The following is a 19,477-nucleotide window of genomic DNA, read 5'->3' as shown; positions in this document are numbered from 1 at the left end:
TTTCGTACTTCAGAATGAATTTTCTTAACACTTCCATTAGTTGTGGCTTGCTCCTACTAATGATAGATACATCATCTGCATATGCAGTAATTTATACTGTTTTGGTATTTATATGGCCGGTTACATTGGTTTTTCTGATGAGTGCCTCAATAACTAGGTTGAATAGCATAGTTGATAGTGCAACTCCCTGTCTCACTCCCATGTTAATGTCAAACAAGAAAATCGGTTCTCCATCTACTCTAACTGCCTCTTTTGAACCTTGCAACGTCATTTTTATGAGGCTGATAGCATCTCTTCATAGGTCTTCTGATAGGTCTTCAGCATTTTGTCTCTTTTCACACTATCAAAAGCTTGTTTAAAGTCGATATACATAATATTATGTAGTTCTATGTCATATTCATAAACTTCTTCTTGTATTGTCTCTAGTGGCTTTATTTGGTCTGAATCCATTTTGATAATCACCAATTATATTTTCGGAGTATTCTAATATTCGAACAATCTATTGTAGATAATACCAGATAGACTTTTGTAAATTCCATTTAGCAATGTAATTGGCCTATAATTCTGGCATTCCCTCTTAATTTCTTTTTTATATATTGGCGTATGTAACTGATACAAAAGTTTGTATATTTAAGCTATTTTTATATAAGTATTCAAGTTTCACATGGTTTTCTTCATTCAGGTTGGGCCTAGAACGAAGTGCAACATCTACAGAGGCCCTTGAAGTAATAACCCAATTATTAGAAAAATATGGACAAGGTGGACCTTGTTCTAATACTGATAGTAGCCTAATTTACCACAATTCTTTTTTAATTGCTGATGCATCAATAGCCTGGGTGTTAGAAACGTCCGGAAAGCATTGGGTAGCTGAGAAAATTACAAGTAAGCTGATGATGAGAAAATAATAACGATCTTTTAATTTTAACAAACAACAAAGATTGCATTACATCTAAAGTACTTGACTCACTTGACTTTTTATTTGAGATACTTCATGTTTATAATTTATATAAGGTTTGTCTTTTTAGTTTTGCATATAGCAGCTTAGAGGGCACCACCAACAAAACCTTCCGACACAAATGTAACCTCAATCCTTTGTTGATATAATCGAGATAATTTAATAAAACGTCGTGTACATACAGTGAATTTTGGAAATTAGCAAGTCGATTGAAAAATGGATCTTGGCCAAGAACATTTTTGAGCAATAATTTTTACAATTTTCGGAGAGGATTATCCCAACAAGAATGTCTCGTTGAAATGGTTTCTGTAATTGGGAATGAAGTATCGCACCAGTCAACTATTTCCCACTGGTATTGCGAATTTCAATGTGGTTGCTCCAGTCTCAGCTAGAAATCCAGACCAGGGGCCTGATTCTAATTCATTTCGATGTCGCAATTTAATTTCGACTCCGCCATGACAGATGCAATTTATAGCGATTCTTATTCATTTCGATATTAGTTCTCCAACTGGGGATATTAACGTTATCATTTTGACACTGCTCAGAATTTGGGTTGGTCCTCCTGTTTATTGGATTTATTGGCTATGCAACCACCGCAACGTTTGTTGATAGTCTGGGCAAATTATTGAAAAAATGTCATTTTGGGAAAAGTTATTTAACAGCTATTTTATTGCTAAAATCGAATATTAGGATTGCATATATTAGTAATATGGGGTATGACAAGTCCGCAGAAAGTGTGTTATTTTATTTATAAACAAATTAGCACTCCCAAATCTTCTTTTTTTTAGTTAGTGCTCTGTAACTCCTTTAAGATTTTTCCTTTAAACCAAAAACACTCAAATAAAAATTCCCCGCAATTTAGTTCTGCACAAAGTTATTTTTTTCCGATTTCCTTCAACAAAAATTTTACTCGGAAAATCCGAGTTTTCCAAAAAAAGTCTACAATTTTCAATTAAAACAGTAGGAAAGTAATTATTTATCAAAAATTAAATAAATTATTGACCTGAAAGATTTTTTATACCTAGTAGATTATATCAGGAGGCCGGCGACCAACTAACCAATAGTTTAGCAATAATTAAAATGTTAATTAAAAAGTTTCAGTCGAAATAATAACCAGAAAGATTATGATACACCAAAATAACTATGATTTTCGTACAAAAAAGCACTACATATACCTATTCAATGTACTTTACAGAATTGAAATTGGACTATTTGAGCGGTCTCAGGAATGTTATAAAGAAACAATTTTTTGGCTTATAAACAAATGGAACCCCTCAGAAAATGTCAGATTAAATTAAATTAAGTTAACGTTGTTAAAAAGGGCACGGCTTCTTCTTCGAAGAAAAAAAAATCGAATTGAGTGGTTCCAGTTATACCCGGTCAGATTTGACCGGCATTTGCGACAGAGTTATAAACAACAGGATTTCAATCTTTGAACCGTTACCTTTTTATTCCGGTCCTCTTTGTACATACAAATTTTCATATCTTCAAGACACTCGTATTCTTTTTCCAAAGTCAGTTTGCCAAGTGTCGGTTTTTGAGATTCTTTGATGCCAATGCCAACCATTGGCGTGGAAATTAAGAAAAAGGATCAGTTCATCAAACGCATATTTCAAGAAAAATCATATAATTTTTATTAATTTTTGCATAATTATATTCAGGAAAATCTCTTAATTTTGGGGCAGAAATTGTTTAAACAATTTTTTAAACAAATTCAAAATATCACCTTTTGTGCTCCAAAAAATATTGTTTTGGGTTTTTGGGTGACTCTAAATAAGAACGTTACCTTGTCATTTTTCTCAAAAGTTGATAGTTTTCGAGTTATAGGCGATTTAATATCTGAAAAATGCGAAAATACGCATTTTGGAGGTTTAAAACTCATACATAATTTATATTTAAATTATTATGTTTGAGATTCTCAAGAGCTTAAATTGAAGTTTAAATATTAATATTGAATATTCTGAACAGTAGTCGCGTCTAACTTCAATTTAGACCGTTGTTTTTTAATTGTCAATTATGCGCATCCATCACATGTTTATGCCGTATACTATTTCAAAAATCTATTATTTTTATTTTGTTCTGAAAAACATTTTTTTGTTTATTTTGTGTGTCATTCTAAACAAAAAAGGTTTCTTGTCATTTTCTGAGAAGCTAATAGTTTTCGAGTTATAAGCGATTTAAAATCTGAAAACAGCAAAAATACTCATTTTCGAGGCTTGAAAACTCATATGTAAGTTATAATTTTTGAGGTTATCGTGTGCTTAAATTGAATTTTAAACATTCATTTTCAAGATTCTGAAGAGAAATCGGGTCTAACTTTAATTTAGACCGTTATTTTTTAATTGTTAATTATGCGCGTCCATCCGATTTTTATGCCGTATAACATTTCAGAAATCTTTTATGAACTTCTTAGAAAAATGAAAAGAAATATTTTGTGTTTAGAATGGCCTACAAAATCTAAAAAAAAAGTTTTTCAGGGCAAAATAAGAGATTTTTGAAATAGTATACGGCATAAAATCTGATGGACGCGCATAATTAACAATTAAAGAACAACGGTCTAAATTGAAGTTAGACCCGATTACTATTCAGAATCTTGAAAATGAATGTTTAAACTTCAATTTAAGCTCTTGACAACTTCAAAAATAATAATCTAAATATCAGTTTTTAAGCCTCTAAAATGCGTATATTCGCATTTTTCAGATCGCCTATAACTTGATTCGCCTATAACTCGAAAACTTGTCTTGTTTAGAATAACTAAAAAATTTAAAAAAATATATTTTGGAGCAAAAAAGTTGATGTTTTAAATTTGTTTAAAAAAATTGTTTAAACAAATTCTGCACAAAAAAATAGCTCGGCGCCCTTCAGATTTGTTTAAGGGGATATTTTTGAACAGGAATCTGCAAAGAAATCGAATTATAATTTTTTCAGATTGGAACGTCCTCACAATATGGACTATCTACCTATTTTCTTTGTAATAAACTAATAAGTTATAAACTGTTCATTGATAAACGTCCTTTTGCAGCAGTGTCAACCCTACCCAGTTTTTTATTTCGTCGCTTTCGTTTTAAGGAATGATATGTAACAGTTCCTAATTTAACAATTTTATAGCCCAGCTATAAAACCCAGCCATATTAATATCTTTTGCTTTAGTTTTCCTTGCAAGAAACAAACAAAACACATCTCTAAACTAAACCTAACCTCGCTTTCGGCCATTCATTCATGTCCGTGTCACAATAATTTCGACTCGAAATTATAATATCAACCACCTTTTTTCGAGTCGCTATTAATTTCGATAAGTCGCTATTTTATGACATCATTTCGTTAGTTCAACTAAAATCCACAAGGCTCGCACAGTCGCATTTCAACGTTGCCATATTTATTGCGACTTGTTTTGAGTCGAAATTTGAATTAGAATCAGGGCCCAGGTCCGTTCAAAACAGCAGTCACACAGCAAAAGATTGATGTAGTTCGTCAGTTAATTAAAGATGACCGCCGTGTAACATACCGGGTGATAGAGGCATCTTTGGGCATTTCACAGACCTTGATCAAAAAGATCCTACATGAAGAACTGGGTGTTATAAGTTCGTTTCCCGTTGGATTCCTCATTTGCTCACAGACAAGCAAAAAGCAGTTCACGTCAATTGGTGTGGAAAAACATTGGCACTTTTCAACAATGTAATATATTATATATTATAATGTTCTTGAACTCCTAAGTGGAGCATAGAGCTTCAGTGAAAACGCACCATCGAGTTTTATTTTGCGCTAAGGCCTTCACCTCATTCCAAGACTTTCTTTGGCCTCTTATCTCGTCCATTATCGATTTTCTATAAGTTTGTGCTGGGCGACATCTTTTTCGTTTTCCTTGATGATTCCACTTTAGGGCGGTCTTTGCAAGGCTGGAACTATTTTTTCGGAGTGTGTGACCGATCCAACCTCACTTTCTCGACTTTATTTCAGTTTCTACTCACTTTTGTTGGGCCAGGTGTAGCAGATCTTCGTTTCTGATGGTGTTTGGCCAGAAAATACGGACAATTCTTCGTAGACATTTCTTAACAAAGACCTGCAGTTTGTCTGTAAGGGTTTTTGTCACTTTCCAGGTTTCAAATCCGTAGAGTAGAACAGACATGACATTTGACTGGAAACAAAGGAAGCTCAAAAAACGTTCATAGTAATGACGTTAGTAGTGATGAATCTTGGATTTACTCCTACGAACCGGAAAATAAACGTCAATCCTCTGTGTGGGTGTTCACGATGAGGAATAACCAACAAGAGTTATCCGTTCTCGAAGTGTGTCAAAGAAAATGGTTGCAACTTTTGTATCAAGATCTGGTTACGTGGAAACAATTTCAATCGAAGAACAGTTACTTCTGATTGGTATATAAGAGTTTGTTTACCAGAATTTATCACGAAACTCCGACAAAGCAACACACAACAGCGAACCATTCTACATCATTACAATGCAAGTGCTCACATTGCCCAAAAGACAATAAGAGTTTTTGGAGCTTCAAAACGTCAAATTGTTTAACCATACACTGTATAGTCCTGACTAGTGTTGGAAAATTCTCGAGAATGAAAAATCAGAGAATATTTTGTTGTGGGATTTTGTTTTTCACCAGGCGCCAGCTCAGTCATGGATTGGTCCACACGTCTACGTCTAACAATTTTAAATTGTGATCAATAAAAGTTACCTTACCGGCTCGTTCAGCAGTAAGCCGGTTTCCTTTAGAGGTGTGTGTGTGTGTGTTCACAAAGAGGGGATGGCATTAGATAAACTTTTTGCCACAGACATTTGAAAGTTGAAGATTGAAGATGTCATATTAAATTTTTATTTTAGAATCTTTAAGAAATTGTATGATAATATCATTAATAGTTTTGGTGTTGAAGCTTAGTAGATGTGAAATATTCAGCGGTAAACTTACATTCCGCTCCTGAAGTCTAGCAATTAGTGCTTTCGTATGGTTTTTATTAAGTTCACAATTAAAGATTATATGATTTAAATCTGCAGTAGAGTAGTTATCACATGAACAGAGAGAGTTGATACGCATTCCTATTTTAGCTAAATGTGCAGGAAAATTGCCATGGTTTAATCTTAAGCGACTTAGGGATGTGGAATAAAATCGAGTAACGTGATAATCAAATATATGTGGGATATTTTGCGGAAGTTGTGGGTGTATGTAAGTGTATGGATTCCTCGAAGTTTGTACAAACTTAAGCCAAATAGTTTCCCATTTCTTTCTTAATTTTTTATGCAATTCTGGAATGTAATCGCTGGAGATCGTTAAATCTACTATTTCATTTAAAGTTGCTGAATTCTTTGCCATTTCATCCACTATCTCATTTTCTTTGATTCCGGCATGTCGTTTTACCCAGATAAAGACCAAGTCACTGCTATTATTTTTAAATCGAGCGATTGTCTTTCTAATATGACATAACAACTCATTGTTGTGTTTTTTGGTTATTGGTTGTGATATTGCCTCAAGAGCAGATAAAGAATCTGATAGTATTGGGACCGTGCAAGTTCGGCAAAGCGACCCCTATTTCTTCGCTCTGTACTATTATTCGCACTTTTAATTATATTGGCCAATTATATTAGTCCTGGTTACTGGATAATTGTCAAGGCCATAGTCCAAAAAAATAGTAAGAAGAAAAAATAAGATTCAGGTTATGTTATGAAAACGTGAAAAATTGTATGTAGTAAATAAAATTAGTTATTAAAATGCAGTACTGCACTCAAAATACAATTAATTAAATTACCTTTATATAATAATTGCATATCATATCAATATTGTGGAGCAATATATAATTTTTCTGCTTCAATGACAGAAGGTATGAAATATACGTCAATTTGACAATTTCAATTGACAATATGAATTATTTAAGATAGTTGCAATATTTCTCCGCGACTCGCGCACGTTCGTTTCTCGTTTCCCTTTCCAAGTACTTGCACACCGCGAATAACCGTGTCTCCAAAGTTCTGTTCAACCGCGTAAGTTAGGGCTCTTTCAATAGCATAAAGTTCGGCAGTGAAGATAGATGTACATTTAGGTAGTCTAAAAGAATTACCACTTTTTATATTAGAAACATAATAAGCGCTACCTACACTATTACATGTTTTTGAACCATCTGTATAGATGTATTTATAATTAGAAGATTCAGATAAGATTAATTTTATAATTTTATTGTTTTGGCTTGGTAAGTTTCTGTATGTAGGTTTTATGATCTTTGGAAAGATTGTGATTTCCTCAATAGAATAGAAAGGTTCTTTCTTCTTCTTAGCCTTCTATCGTCCACGTTTGGACATAGGCCTCTCCCAACTCCTTCCATCGGTCTCTATCCTGAGCAACATATTTCCAATTCGTTCCGGCTACTCTTTTAATAGAAAGGTTATATATGGGTAATATTTGTTTAGTGTTAATGCTAAAGTTGTTAGTTTCTAGATAAGCATCTGTAAGAGGGGGAGAAGTTTTAATTCTCCAATAAGAATTTGTTAAGTTATATTCAGTGAGACTGTTAATTTTACTTAATAATTTATGTGAGTCTAAAGTCCTGGTCTTTAATAGAAACTTATTAGATAAGAATTCTCTTCTAAGGTTTAGAGGAGGTTCCTGCGCTTCTGCTAGAATTGCAGCACATGGCGTTGACTTAAACGCACTAATACATATACGTATTGCCTTATACTGAATATGATCGATTTTTGATAAATTAGATTTTGACGATGAACCATATAAAAAGCATCCATAATCAATGATTGACCGAATATACGATTTATAGAACATTAATACTATCTTTGGGTCGGCACCCCATCTAGCTTTACATATGCAACGAAGCATGTTTAAACCTTTTTCGGATTTGTTGATAATGTGATTCACATGGAGTGTCCAGGTTAGTTTTTTGTCCAAAACCACGCCCAGATACTTATGGTGAGAGGATACATTAATATCAACATTACTTAAATTTATACTGGTAGGGGAACTTAACCTATGTCTAGTGAAAAAGGTGATGCTAGATTTCTCAGGGGATAACGTGAAGTTAAAAGCCATAGACCATCTTTTTACACATTGCATCATCAGTTCCAAATCGCATAAACACTCATTATATGATTTACGGCTGCTGTATATACAGAAATCGTCTGCATACTGAATGATTTTAATTGTATTATTTGTTTCATTTAACATGTCATGCAATTTTGCAGTATATATATTAAAAAGTACTGGACTTAGGACTGAACCTTGCGGAATTCCGACTGATAATAATCGAGGGCCGTAAATGTGATTTTCTGAATCTCGAATGAAAACTTCTCTGTCCCTATACAAATCTGTGATTCTTTGTGCGAATTTATAATTTAGTCCGTATTTTATTAGCTGTACAGTTAGAATATCAATATCCAGAGTATCATAAGCCCCTTTAATATCTAAAAATAATAATAATCCTTTAGAGGGGTGGATAAAATCATAAGTACTGAAACTTCTTTCAGTCGCTGCTCTGGATGAAGCCATGCTTAATGCATCAACTGCTATTTTAGTTAATTTTGTTCCGAAACATGTACCTACCTTTCCACCATATGATTGGGGCTAGTTTTTCAATTGATTTTACAACGTATGGCTTTCCAAAAAATCCCTCCTTAGACCGATAAAGTGCCAAATCTGCCATTATTTCAGCCGAGTCGTCACCATATTTTAAAGTTGCTAAATTATCTATAAACTGAGTTCCCTCAACTTGTTCTTCTCTGCTTAAATGAACACCATTCTAAATATTTGCACGTTACTATAACACCAAAACAATAAATACTGACACACTGTAAATACCCTAGCTAGTGGTTCATGGCCCAGCTACTTGATTTTCAGGGATTTTATCTAAAATCGCGTGATTCCCCGGCCGGCCAAAGCGAAAAAGCATTTCATGACCGGAGCGGCAAGTAGGTGTTTGGGCTTCAAGAATAATAACGTTTGGGACGCAAAATAAAGGTGAATCTGCAAAAACAATATACATATTTTTTAAATTATAATAATGTGACCCATATCTAGTTTTTATTTTTATTTCGGTTTTTGTAAATATAGAAAATTCTTGCTGAGAATTTTCTGTTACATCACTAGTCCCAACGACTTCTTCACGTTCCCAAAGATCAAGAATTCAATGCGTGGGCAGCAATTCTAGTCGCCAGAAGAAGCTATCGAGGCCTTTAAAACAGCGATTTTTTAAGTACATACTTTAAGTCTATATATTTTTTGTCTTTATGGCTATATGCAAAACTAAAAAGACAACTTATTTGTTAAAACAAAGCACTATTTACTTGTCTATGTCTTATAAACAGTTATAATGAATTTGGTAGTAAATGGCAAAAATGATTAAGAACACTCTGAATTATTTTTAAGCTGCCATTTATGGTTTTAGGTGGATATAGAAATATATCCAATGCTGTAACTATTAGTACAAAATTTGATAGGCATTCTGATGGTATTCAGGAGTATGCAAAATCCACAGGACTGTGGAATGGAGAGGTTAGTAATTAGTAACTAATATAAATAAATAAACTATACTGGTATAGACTAAGAGCCGCTATAGGTGAAATTTCTTAATCATTTTAGGCACGATGGGACCCTATAACTTAAATAGTAGAACCTAAAAGAAAACGTTTGAACACTGTGCCGTCACTTTTCAGTGGCACATGCGTCGACAGTGGCGCATCAAACTTTCCACTTATGGACGGGATACATAAATTAAAAAATACCCTCCCTCACTACCAGAATTAATTTTTTTTCATTTATTTAAGTTATATGTGATTAAAACATAAGATTCATCGTAATTTGAACCCACCACCCCTTCCCCCTGCCCCCACCATCAAAAACTTTATTTTTAGATTTTTTTTTGTGGGATGCAATCAATTTTAAAATTTCAAAAAATTCACACGCATTGTTAAGGCTTTTATAAAACACGTCTATTTTTTATAGACCTGTGGGTTGAGTGTACATAACCTCAAAAACTTAAAAAATTTGTTTTTTGGAAAAAAGTATATAACTTTTTTTTGGGGATAGCTGCAGGTCTAATTTTTTCTTAATCTTGTGTATTTTATCAAACACTATATTTCTAATTTTTTTTCAGATTTTTCTGTAACGCTGGTCACCTTCAAGAATCCAAAAAACTGTTTTTTAAGGGGGTTTTGGGGGGTTTGAACGTGTCTCTCCCATTTTTAAATATTCTAAAGGACTCAGTTACTTCCATAGATATATAATACTCTAGATTGCGCCCTGCGATCTTAAAATGGGTGACGGTTGCGACAGAGATAAATGAGCCTATTTGGTCGGTAGTCTCTTTTTAATTTAAGGGGAATATCGACGACGTGATTATCCCACTTTATCGAGTAATATGTGTTGACAGTTGGAGCGGGTGGTGACGAGAAATGGTCTTTGGTCTTCGGACGTGGATAATCGTGGTTCGAATCCCATTTTACCTTTTTTATTTTTATTTAATCAATATTGCGTTTATTAGATATTTTTACATCTGAAAAATGAACCTAAGTAAATCTAGCAGATAATAAATGTACCTATGTATAGTAAGTTAATATTGGAATACATAATTTGTGAACTGCATAGTAAAATAAAAGTCATTCGTTATTAATATAAATTCGTCCTTATTCGAATGATGTGAATAATATTTGTTTTGCTTCTACTTTTTTAAAAAATTGTAACGATAGTTTCATAAATAAAAATAATGTCTAATTACTTATAATTGAATCGGTCATTTCAAAAACAGCAAAGTCCACAATTTTGAGAAACTAACTTTTTGAGAGGAGTCTATCCTTTAAGATAAACGTTGTGTGCAAAAACGACACCAGTCCAGTAAAAACATTAGGAACAAAACTACAATATAACTCTGAATTTTGATGTCATCCATTTCATCCATCTTTCGACTATATAGTTAAGTTTTCTTTGCTCTTCTGTAAAATTAGGAATATGTGACTCGTGTTGTTTTTGAAATGACCGATTCAATTAATAAATCGATGGTACATTATGTTGATATTAATTATTGGTAATTTTTTACGAATATTTTTAATTACTTTATACTATTCTACCATTAACTTATTAAAAAAAAATAACATTGGTTTTATATTTTTAAAAATCTATAGGTACCTACACAGTTTTTCTTATTTGTTATATATTTCTTTGCATAGATTTATTTTAGAGATGTAATAATATCTAATAAACGCAATATTGATTAAATAAAAAATAAAAAAAGTAAAGATTGGTATGGGATTCGAACCAGGATTATCCACGTCCGAAGACAAACGACCAGTTCTCGTCGCCATCCGCTCGAACTGTCAAACCATCTAAAATACTCGACGACAGAGTAGGATAGTGACGTCGTCGATACTCCCCTTGAATTAGAAAGAGACTACCGACCAAATAGGCTCATTTATCTCTGTCGCAACCGTCACCCATTTTAAGATCGTAAGGCGCAATCTAGAGTATTATAAATCTATGGTTACTTCAAGTTACATATAACCTATAAAATCGAAATTGATTTGATATATTATGAAGTCTATAAAATAGGGAAAATCCCCAAAAACCCCCCAAAAAACAGTTTTTTTGGATTCTTGAAGGTGGCGAGCCTTACTGAAAAATCTGAAAAAAATTAGAAATATAGTGTTTCATAAAACACACAAGATTAAGACAAAATTAGACCTGCAGCCATTCCCCAAAAAAAGTTATACGCTTTTTTGAATTTTTATTTTTTATTTTTTGAGATTATGTACACTCTACCTACGGGACTATAAAAAATAGACATGTTTGATAAAAGCCTCAGCTATACGTGTGAATTTTTTGAAATTTTAAAATTTATTGCATCCCAACAAAAAAAAAATAAAAACGAAAAATGAAGTTTTTGATGGTGGGGGCAGGGGGAAGGAGGTGGTGGATTAAAATTACGCTGAATCTTATGTGTTAATCACATAGAACTTAAAAAAATAAAAAATAATGAATTCTGTTAGTAAGGAACGGTAACTTTTAATTTATTTATCCCGTCCATAAGTGGAAAGTTTGATGCGCCACTGTCGACGCATGTGCCACTGAAAAGTGACGGCACAGTGTTCAAAAGTTTTCTTTTAGGTTCTACTATTTAAGTCACAGGGTTCCATCGTGCCTAAAATGATTAAGAAATTTCACCTATAGCGGCTCTTAGTCTAGTAGGTATAATTGAAAACCATTTCCATGTATTTTAAAATGGCAAAAATCGCTTAAAAATAAGGAAAGATAATACTACAGGTAGTATTAATTTTTTTTGTATCCGTTATTGTATTGAACTGTCTACTTGTCTTCTATTTTTGTAGCGTTGGTTATTTAGGGTGTTGTTTTGTTCATGTAAAGTAACTGAAAGTTACTTGTTGTCTTTGCTCAGAAAATTTAAGTAAGCAAGATTAATCATCTTCATGTATTTCGCAAAGTTTTGATGCCATAAGAATGATTATATAATGTAAATTAAAAGCATTACCTGAATTTGCTGCACTATAGGTACGATTAAGTATTCCTTTTTTAACGTAAAACAGAAGTGAAGATAAAAGTGCAGTAAACTTGGATTTTATGTATGATGATAAAATTTGAAGAATATTATGAAAGCACATTGCTTTTATCTATATTAAACCACATACATATAGTTAATATCTAATTGTTCCCATAGGGATTCTTTATTGCAATACGGTGGTAAATGCAAATGTTTATATGTATACAGGGTGTTTCTAAATAAGTGAGACAATAAAAATAATGACATTTTACTATATAAATGTATGTCCGCAAATGCTTCGTTTCCAATATAAGGGTTATTAAAATTTTTCTTACAAACTGACGATTTATTGCTCTAAATCCGGTTGGGATATGCAAATGAAATTTGGTGGGCTGTAAGAGGTAGTTATTGCTAATTTTTGACATACAATTAAGAATTTTATATTCACTATTAGTGCGCATATGGATAGTGGTCTGAATTATTTTAAGGAAAAAAAAAATAGTATGCCATACTATTTCAAATTAAAAATAATTTTTGAATTTCAATTTTTGTTTCGTCGGACAGACAAATATCTATCTTTTTTTCATACGATGCGCTGTTTTTATGCAAAAAATAAAGCATCTTAATGCTTGTAAAGTATTCGAAAAAACAAACTACGTAAGTTCTCAATCTACTAATACACAAACCGACAATAAATTTGAATGCCAAAAATATAAGAATGAAACAGATCGATTTATTCAGCAGCTACATAGACTTAAGATACCAGCTCCGTTTAATATCCTTAGTATCTTAGCCAATGGACAAGAGAGTATGTATAATGCGTTGGTGATGTTTCTGTCTAGTACCAAAATAGTTTTGTAGTGTCAAGTATTAAAAGTATATGTGTGTATACAGATTCGGCACTTTTTTAACTACCCTATGGGTTATTCAGTGTGTGGAACAAAGATAATACTTAATTGTTTGAATGCGAGTGAGACACAATCCACTCATGTTGTGGATCGTCTCCCCACTCCAGTCAAGTAATGAGTCTGACAATTCGACAGTGTTGCTATATTTCTGCTATATCATTCCTTCTAAAATATTAGTCGGATATTGAATGTAAAATAATATTTAAATCCGTTACAGTTTACTGTCGAATGAAAATTAATATTGTCCCAACAAAACTTAAATGAAGTAGTCATGTAATTGTTATTTTTTAAACGATTCCATCAATTACTTGATTAATTAACACAGAACACTGACTTTACAAATTGATGAGTGACAACAGCGCAACTTTACTAGACAGACAGCAATATTCCCCTCATTTCCCTAAAAGGCTAGGCGGGGCTTATGATTTGCTTCTATTTTTCGTATTTTCGCGTTCAACAGGTCGAATTTCAGAGTTCAGGTTCTATTGTTTACATTTACAAGCTGTTGTCACATAAGGTTGAAATGAAAATTAAAAAATAATTATTAACATGCCAAACTTTTATAAACGAGAAGAAAAGATCCAAATGATAAAATGGTATTATGTGGGACATTCTATTCTGACAATAATACATTTATTTATTGGTGATTTTGAAAATCGCCCAATTCCAACAAAAAAAAAAACAGTTCGGTCAATAATTAAAAAGGACATCGCACACATTTTATGGAAAATATAATGTCACTCAAATTCAATAAAATTTATACTAATAGATTCGTTTTAAATTAACGGTCAAATCTTATCATTGCGCCAGCTCTTAATTATGATTAATTACGGCGCAAATTGCAATTAAAGTGCATCGAAATCAAATTTTTTAGTTAGTAAAAGTGTCAGTTTACAATCACTATTGCTCTGGGTGCTATTCAAAAGAGCTTTAAACCCCGCTGGGCCTAAGCGGATTAGTAAAACTAATCCGCTGATTTATGGAGTACCGACAATTTGGGTATTATAAAATATTTTTTCTCTCTCTAACTTATGTACGTATCCATTTGATTTCAGATTTATTTATATTTTATTTTTGCTCTTATTATTGAAAATATGGAGTTGGCGCAATGATAAGATTTGACCGTTAATTTAAAACGAATCTATTCGTATAAATTTTATTGAATTTGAGTGACATTATATTTTCCATAAGATGTGTGCGAAAATTTTGGTTGCATAAATAACTGTAGAAAATGTCGTCCTGCGAATCAACCACGACCGAAAGTAATTTCTGTCGAACGCGAAGCTCGCGAAATGCAAGTCTGCTTAGCTGCTGAAGAAAAGCCTTATTCGAGCAGACAAATTGCCGACGAAGTTGACCTAAAGGAGAGCACTGTGAGGAACATTTTAAAGCGAAATGGATACAAGTGCTATAAAGTGCAAACCACACAAGAACTTTTCCCAGACGATCATTTTAAACGTATGCAATTTTGTCAAGCTATGATTGAGAAGTCGAATGTCGACAATAACTTTTTAAAAAATATTGTGTTTACCGATTAATCTTCATTCACCATCCACAGACGTCATAATCCATCTGTCGTCCGCTATTGGTCTAGGAAAAATAAACGATTGAGTATTGCTGTGCGAACACAATACCCAAAAAAATTAAATGTGTGGACTGGACTTTATAGCGATCATATAATTGGTCCATTTTTTATTATGGGAAATCTGAATGGACGTAAGTACCTAGAATTATTGCAAAATCAGATTATTCCCGCAATTCGAAACGTCGCGCTTCGATGATGGCATCAACACCCAACAATAGAGCCGAAACATCGGTCACCAATTCACTGTTGATAACTCTACCTTTAAAGCGGTGGAAAAATTCACATACTTAGGCACCCTGATCGCCAAAGAAAACGTCATGACGGAAGAAATCAAGCGAAGGATACCTACAACATTTTTGTTCAATTTATTAGATAAGATTTTGTATTTTGACAACGACATTCGAAGTAGGAGTTTTTTAAGTTAAATTGTGGCTTATTTCCCATTTAGAATAATAAATTACATAAGTAAATGCCACAAAAAATAGAAGCTTTTTATTAGATAGAACAATAGAAGAAATAGAACAATGTTTTAGGTGAAATATGTTTTAAATACGTATCCATAAACTTATAAAAATAAGAATCCATTCGTAAATACCGCGTAGATATGCATAGAAAGCTGCAATCGTGCAAGTAGTTAGTTTCATTCAGTTCCCTTGTTGGCGCGATGCAGACCCTTAAGTCACATATCGCACCGGCAGAGGATATCGGACTGAACTGAAGTTTAATTTTGGCAGGCGGGCGTGGCTTATTTTGCTACGAATTGAGGGGAATAACGCTTAGTTGCCACGCATCAATTCCTTAAGTCAATGTTCTTTGTTAACTAATTAAGTAATTAATAGAATCGCTTAGAAAATAACTATTACATTGCTACTTTATTTAAGTTTTTTTTGTGACAATATTAATTTTAATTTTACAATGAACTCTAGTGAAATTAAATATTATTTTACTCTTATGTATCTCACTAATATTTTAGAAGGAAAGATGTAACAGAAATGTTGCAACACTGTTTCCAGATCAAACCCACTCATTCGAGATCGTGACTGCATCTCACTTGTATTCACACAATTAAATATTATCTTTATTCCACACACTGAATAACCCATAGGGTAGTTAAAAAAGTGCCGAATCTATATGTGTATGTATGTATATAGAGAAAATATGGTGAGCAACTTGGACAGTCCATAGCAAGGCGGCTTTCGGATTGAGTAGGGAGCCGCGGAAGATAAAAACAAAAAAAACTTGCTATGGAACTTTGAGGATCTCACCGTCTTGTTTATTATTATTCTTATTTTATTATTCTTATCTTATTGTTATTGTTATTAAATTTTTGCAGATCGTTTTTGAACACACCTATGATGTTGAAAGGAGGCTATAATTAGCTTACCTTAGCTTAGTACCATCTCTTTATTTCAGTACATAAATTACCTCTCAACAGCTATTGAACTAATTTTTCTTCGTTATTAATATTTTATGGACTTACGGTCTTTAAATATTTAATCTTTTTGATATAGTAGTCATGTTGTGACTGGCTGATTGACATAAAGTCCATGCCATTAAAACAAAAAAAAATATCGTTCTACATACCACCACATTGAAAACAGTGGTAAACTTCTCTGGTAACAACCTACGAGGCTTTTAAAAATTATAAGCCATGCGGGTGCCAAGATGATCAGAAGATGAGGAAATTTTAAAACTTGTAATTCACGTCCCATCTGCTCAGCGTGGTAAAGCACCAACGAGAAGGTTTTCTACGTACTCCAAAAAGAGTAAATAAATTAAACATTAAAAATGTATAAACATATTCAATTTCGTTGCAACCCCAAAATGCAGCATTATATTCTAGTTCAACCAGAAAGTGTAGGAAGAGTCTATACCGGTTTCGGGGCTTTTTTGCCCTTCATCAGTAGACACATATCCTCTTCCACATCAGTAGACACGTATATTTTCGAAAAAAGATTCCATATGAATGTATAGTAGTAAACCTCATGGCAATCTTGCCAAAAACTGCGAAACAGACTATACTAATGAAACACTATGTTATAGGGAGAATTTAATTTTCGAGAAATATTCTGTGGCGAGAGTAAACCTTATGGCAGTAGATATCTAGCAGGGGAGAAACTTTTGAGTAGTATGACAGCTTCTAACAATTTCAAGGAAACTGATATGTTTAAACTATTACGGGATAAGGAATCGGGAATCTGCATGACAGTGGACAGTGCAGGAAGCGTAACCCAAGGAAGCCAGGTTTGTAAAAAAAAAATTATTTAATTATTCGCTATTTTATAAATTTAGCTTATTAATTATCTAGTTTGATCAGTGTAATTTTATAGTCTAAAGTTTTTATAAAACAAAATATGTCTCTTTCTTTTTAATTACAATATATTTAAAATATTGACTTTTTAGATATTAAAATTTTTTATCATATCATTATTTTGATCATAACCATTTTGTTATAATTTTTTAAAAATCGACTCATTAGTCCTTTACCGTCACTGTCACTTCAATCGTTTCCTTATGAACTTTTGACACTTGGCAGACATTTGTGGCCCAAGATGGTTGTTAAAGTTTTCGTTTAGGGTTTCACCATGTTCCTAGAGGTATCTTCTAACATCTGCGTCAAGCCTTCTTAATTTCAACACACTAAAATGTAGATTGAATTATAATTACAACCATTGTTTGGTCTGGGGCTAGTTAGCAAGTATTTGAGTAAGTAATCATAACCACAATTTTTTAACATTCAAAATTTCAACCATCTTTTCAATTTTAATAGTGGGATTATGTACTTATTCTATTTTAGGTGCACTGATGATGGACTGATAGGTCCAAAAACGTTCTGAACACATTTTGTACAATTCATTGGGATTTTTTAGGATTTTTTATATTACACCTATTGCATAAAAGTTGTTTTACTTCGGTGTTAAGTTTTTTAACTATACAGGGTGAGTCACCACTAACGGGACGGAAGATTACAGCTAAACGGTAAAAGGTTTGAAAAAAATTTAAATTGATTAGTTTGTAAGTTGATAAAAGCTACATTTTAAAATTATTTTGAAATATACAGGGTGTCCCAATAAATGGCGGCGTATCAAAGTTATATTTTTTCTTATGGAATACCCTGTATTTTATCGCATTTTTTAATTGTCCGCAAAAAATAAGGTATAGTTTCATAAGGCTTCCCTATACCTATGTACAGAGTGTTCTGAGTTATGTTGACTTTTCTTAAAATGTAAAGTTTTAAAATAAGGCTTATTCTCAAGTTATTTAAGAAATTATAAAAACATTAGTTTTACACCTAAATAGTTGGATATTGGTTGAATGTATTCCATGGTTAATTATTATACATTTGTCTACAGGGTGTTCAAAATTTACAGTTTTATTATTGGAGTATTCAATGTGTCATATGATGCTTATTTTAAATGGAACACCATGTATATTAATAAATAATTTTACTAACCAAATTTACCTCTTTCGAATGGTATATGAATGTCCTATACCTAGGTGTCATAGTTTTTGCGTAATTTACAATTATTTAAATTCTTAATCTGTAAATCGATTTTAAAACAAAAGATTAATGTCATTGTATGACATTGTCAGTTTATGACAGTACGGTCTGGTAATTATCAAAACTATAAACATCCGTGTATGATATTCAATTTTTTTTACTTAAAAATGGCTTTGGAAGAGCCAATTACATTCAAATTTAATTGTTCCTAAAAATGAATAATCACACTATCTATGAAAGAGTAGACATGCATTGGGGAATATTTTTAAAATTTTCTCTTAGCTTCTAAAGTTTACGCTTAAAAGTATCCTGATAGAGGACATCCAAAAAAGGACGTTTGTAAGAAATTTCTCGATTGATTCCGTGCTGCTGGTAATGTTGCATAGGTAGGAAAAGTTAAATAAAAATAAACCATTTATTTTTGATGACGCCAACGAACTTGATGTCCTGCTTTCTGTTACGGAAAACCCAAATACTAGTACCTACGTGAAAAATGTCAAGTCAATTGGAGATCAGTCTAACAAGTGTATGTAGAAAACATAAGAAAAACCACTATCATCCGTGTAAAACTCAACTACACCAGCATTAGACAGAACAGGAACGTTTAACTTTTCGTTTATAGACTTTAGAATTTGGAGAAGTTCCTGATTTTTTTTTAAGAATGTATTGTGTACAGACGAATCTACCTACTTTTAATAATAATCGTCTAGTTAATAGACATAGCTTTCATTTTATTATGATACAGTAAACAAACATTTTACTGTTGATCGCCAACACCGATGAAGTGTTAATGTTTGAGGCAGTATTCTGAGCCAGTACGTTATCGACCCATATTTTTTGACGAAAATCTGAATGGAGCAACTTTTTTAAATTTCTCAAAACAAGTTTTTTGAATCCTTAAAACCTTCCACTTAGCTTGCGAACAAACATGTGGCTCCAATTGGACGGAGCTCCTGCTTATTTTTGACGTGATGTTAAGAACAACTCAATATAAAATTTAGAAATAAATGGATAGATAGATTAGGTCCATATAT

The 19,477-nt window shown here is 32.5% G+C and overlaps 1 protein-coding gene across 1 annotated transcript in view; it reads left to right on the top strand.

Annotated features, from left to right (window-relative positions):
* Positions 1-19,477, top strand: part of LOC114328769 (secernin-3) — a 50,587-nt gene that overhangs the window by 15,835 nt on the left and 15,275 nt on the right. The window contains exons 4-6 of the mRNA XM_050656439.1: positions 683-882; positions 9,347-9,453; positions 16,985-17,185. Coding sequence (XP_050512396.1) covers positions 683-882; positions 9,347-9,453; positions 16,985-17,185 — 508 coding nt within the window. The remainder of the gene's footprint in view (positions 1-682; positions 883-9,346; positions 9,454-16,984; positions 17,186-19,477) is intronic.

Source organism: Diabrotica virgifera, chromosome 1, assembly GCF_917563875.1.
Source record: "Diabrotica virgifera virgifera chromosome 1, PGI_DIABVI_V3a".
Taxonomy (NCBI): Eukaryota; Metazoa; Arthropoda; class Insecta; order Coleoptera; family Chrysomelidae; genus Diabrotica; species Diabrotica virgifera.
The sequence above is the reverse complement of the archived record's forward strand: the minus strand, read 5'-3'. Positions and strand labels throughout refer to the sequence as shown.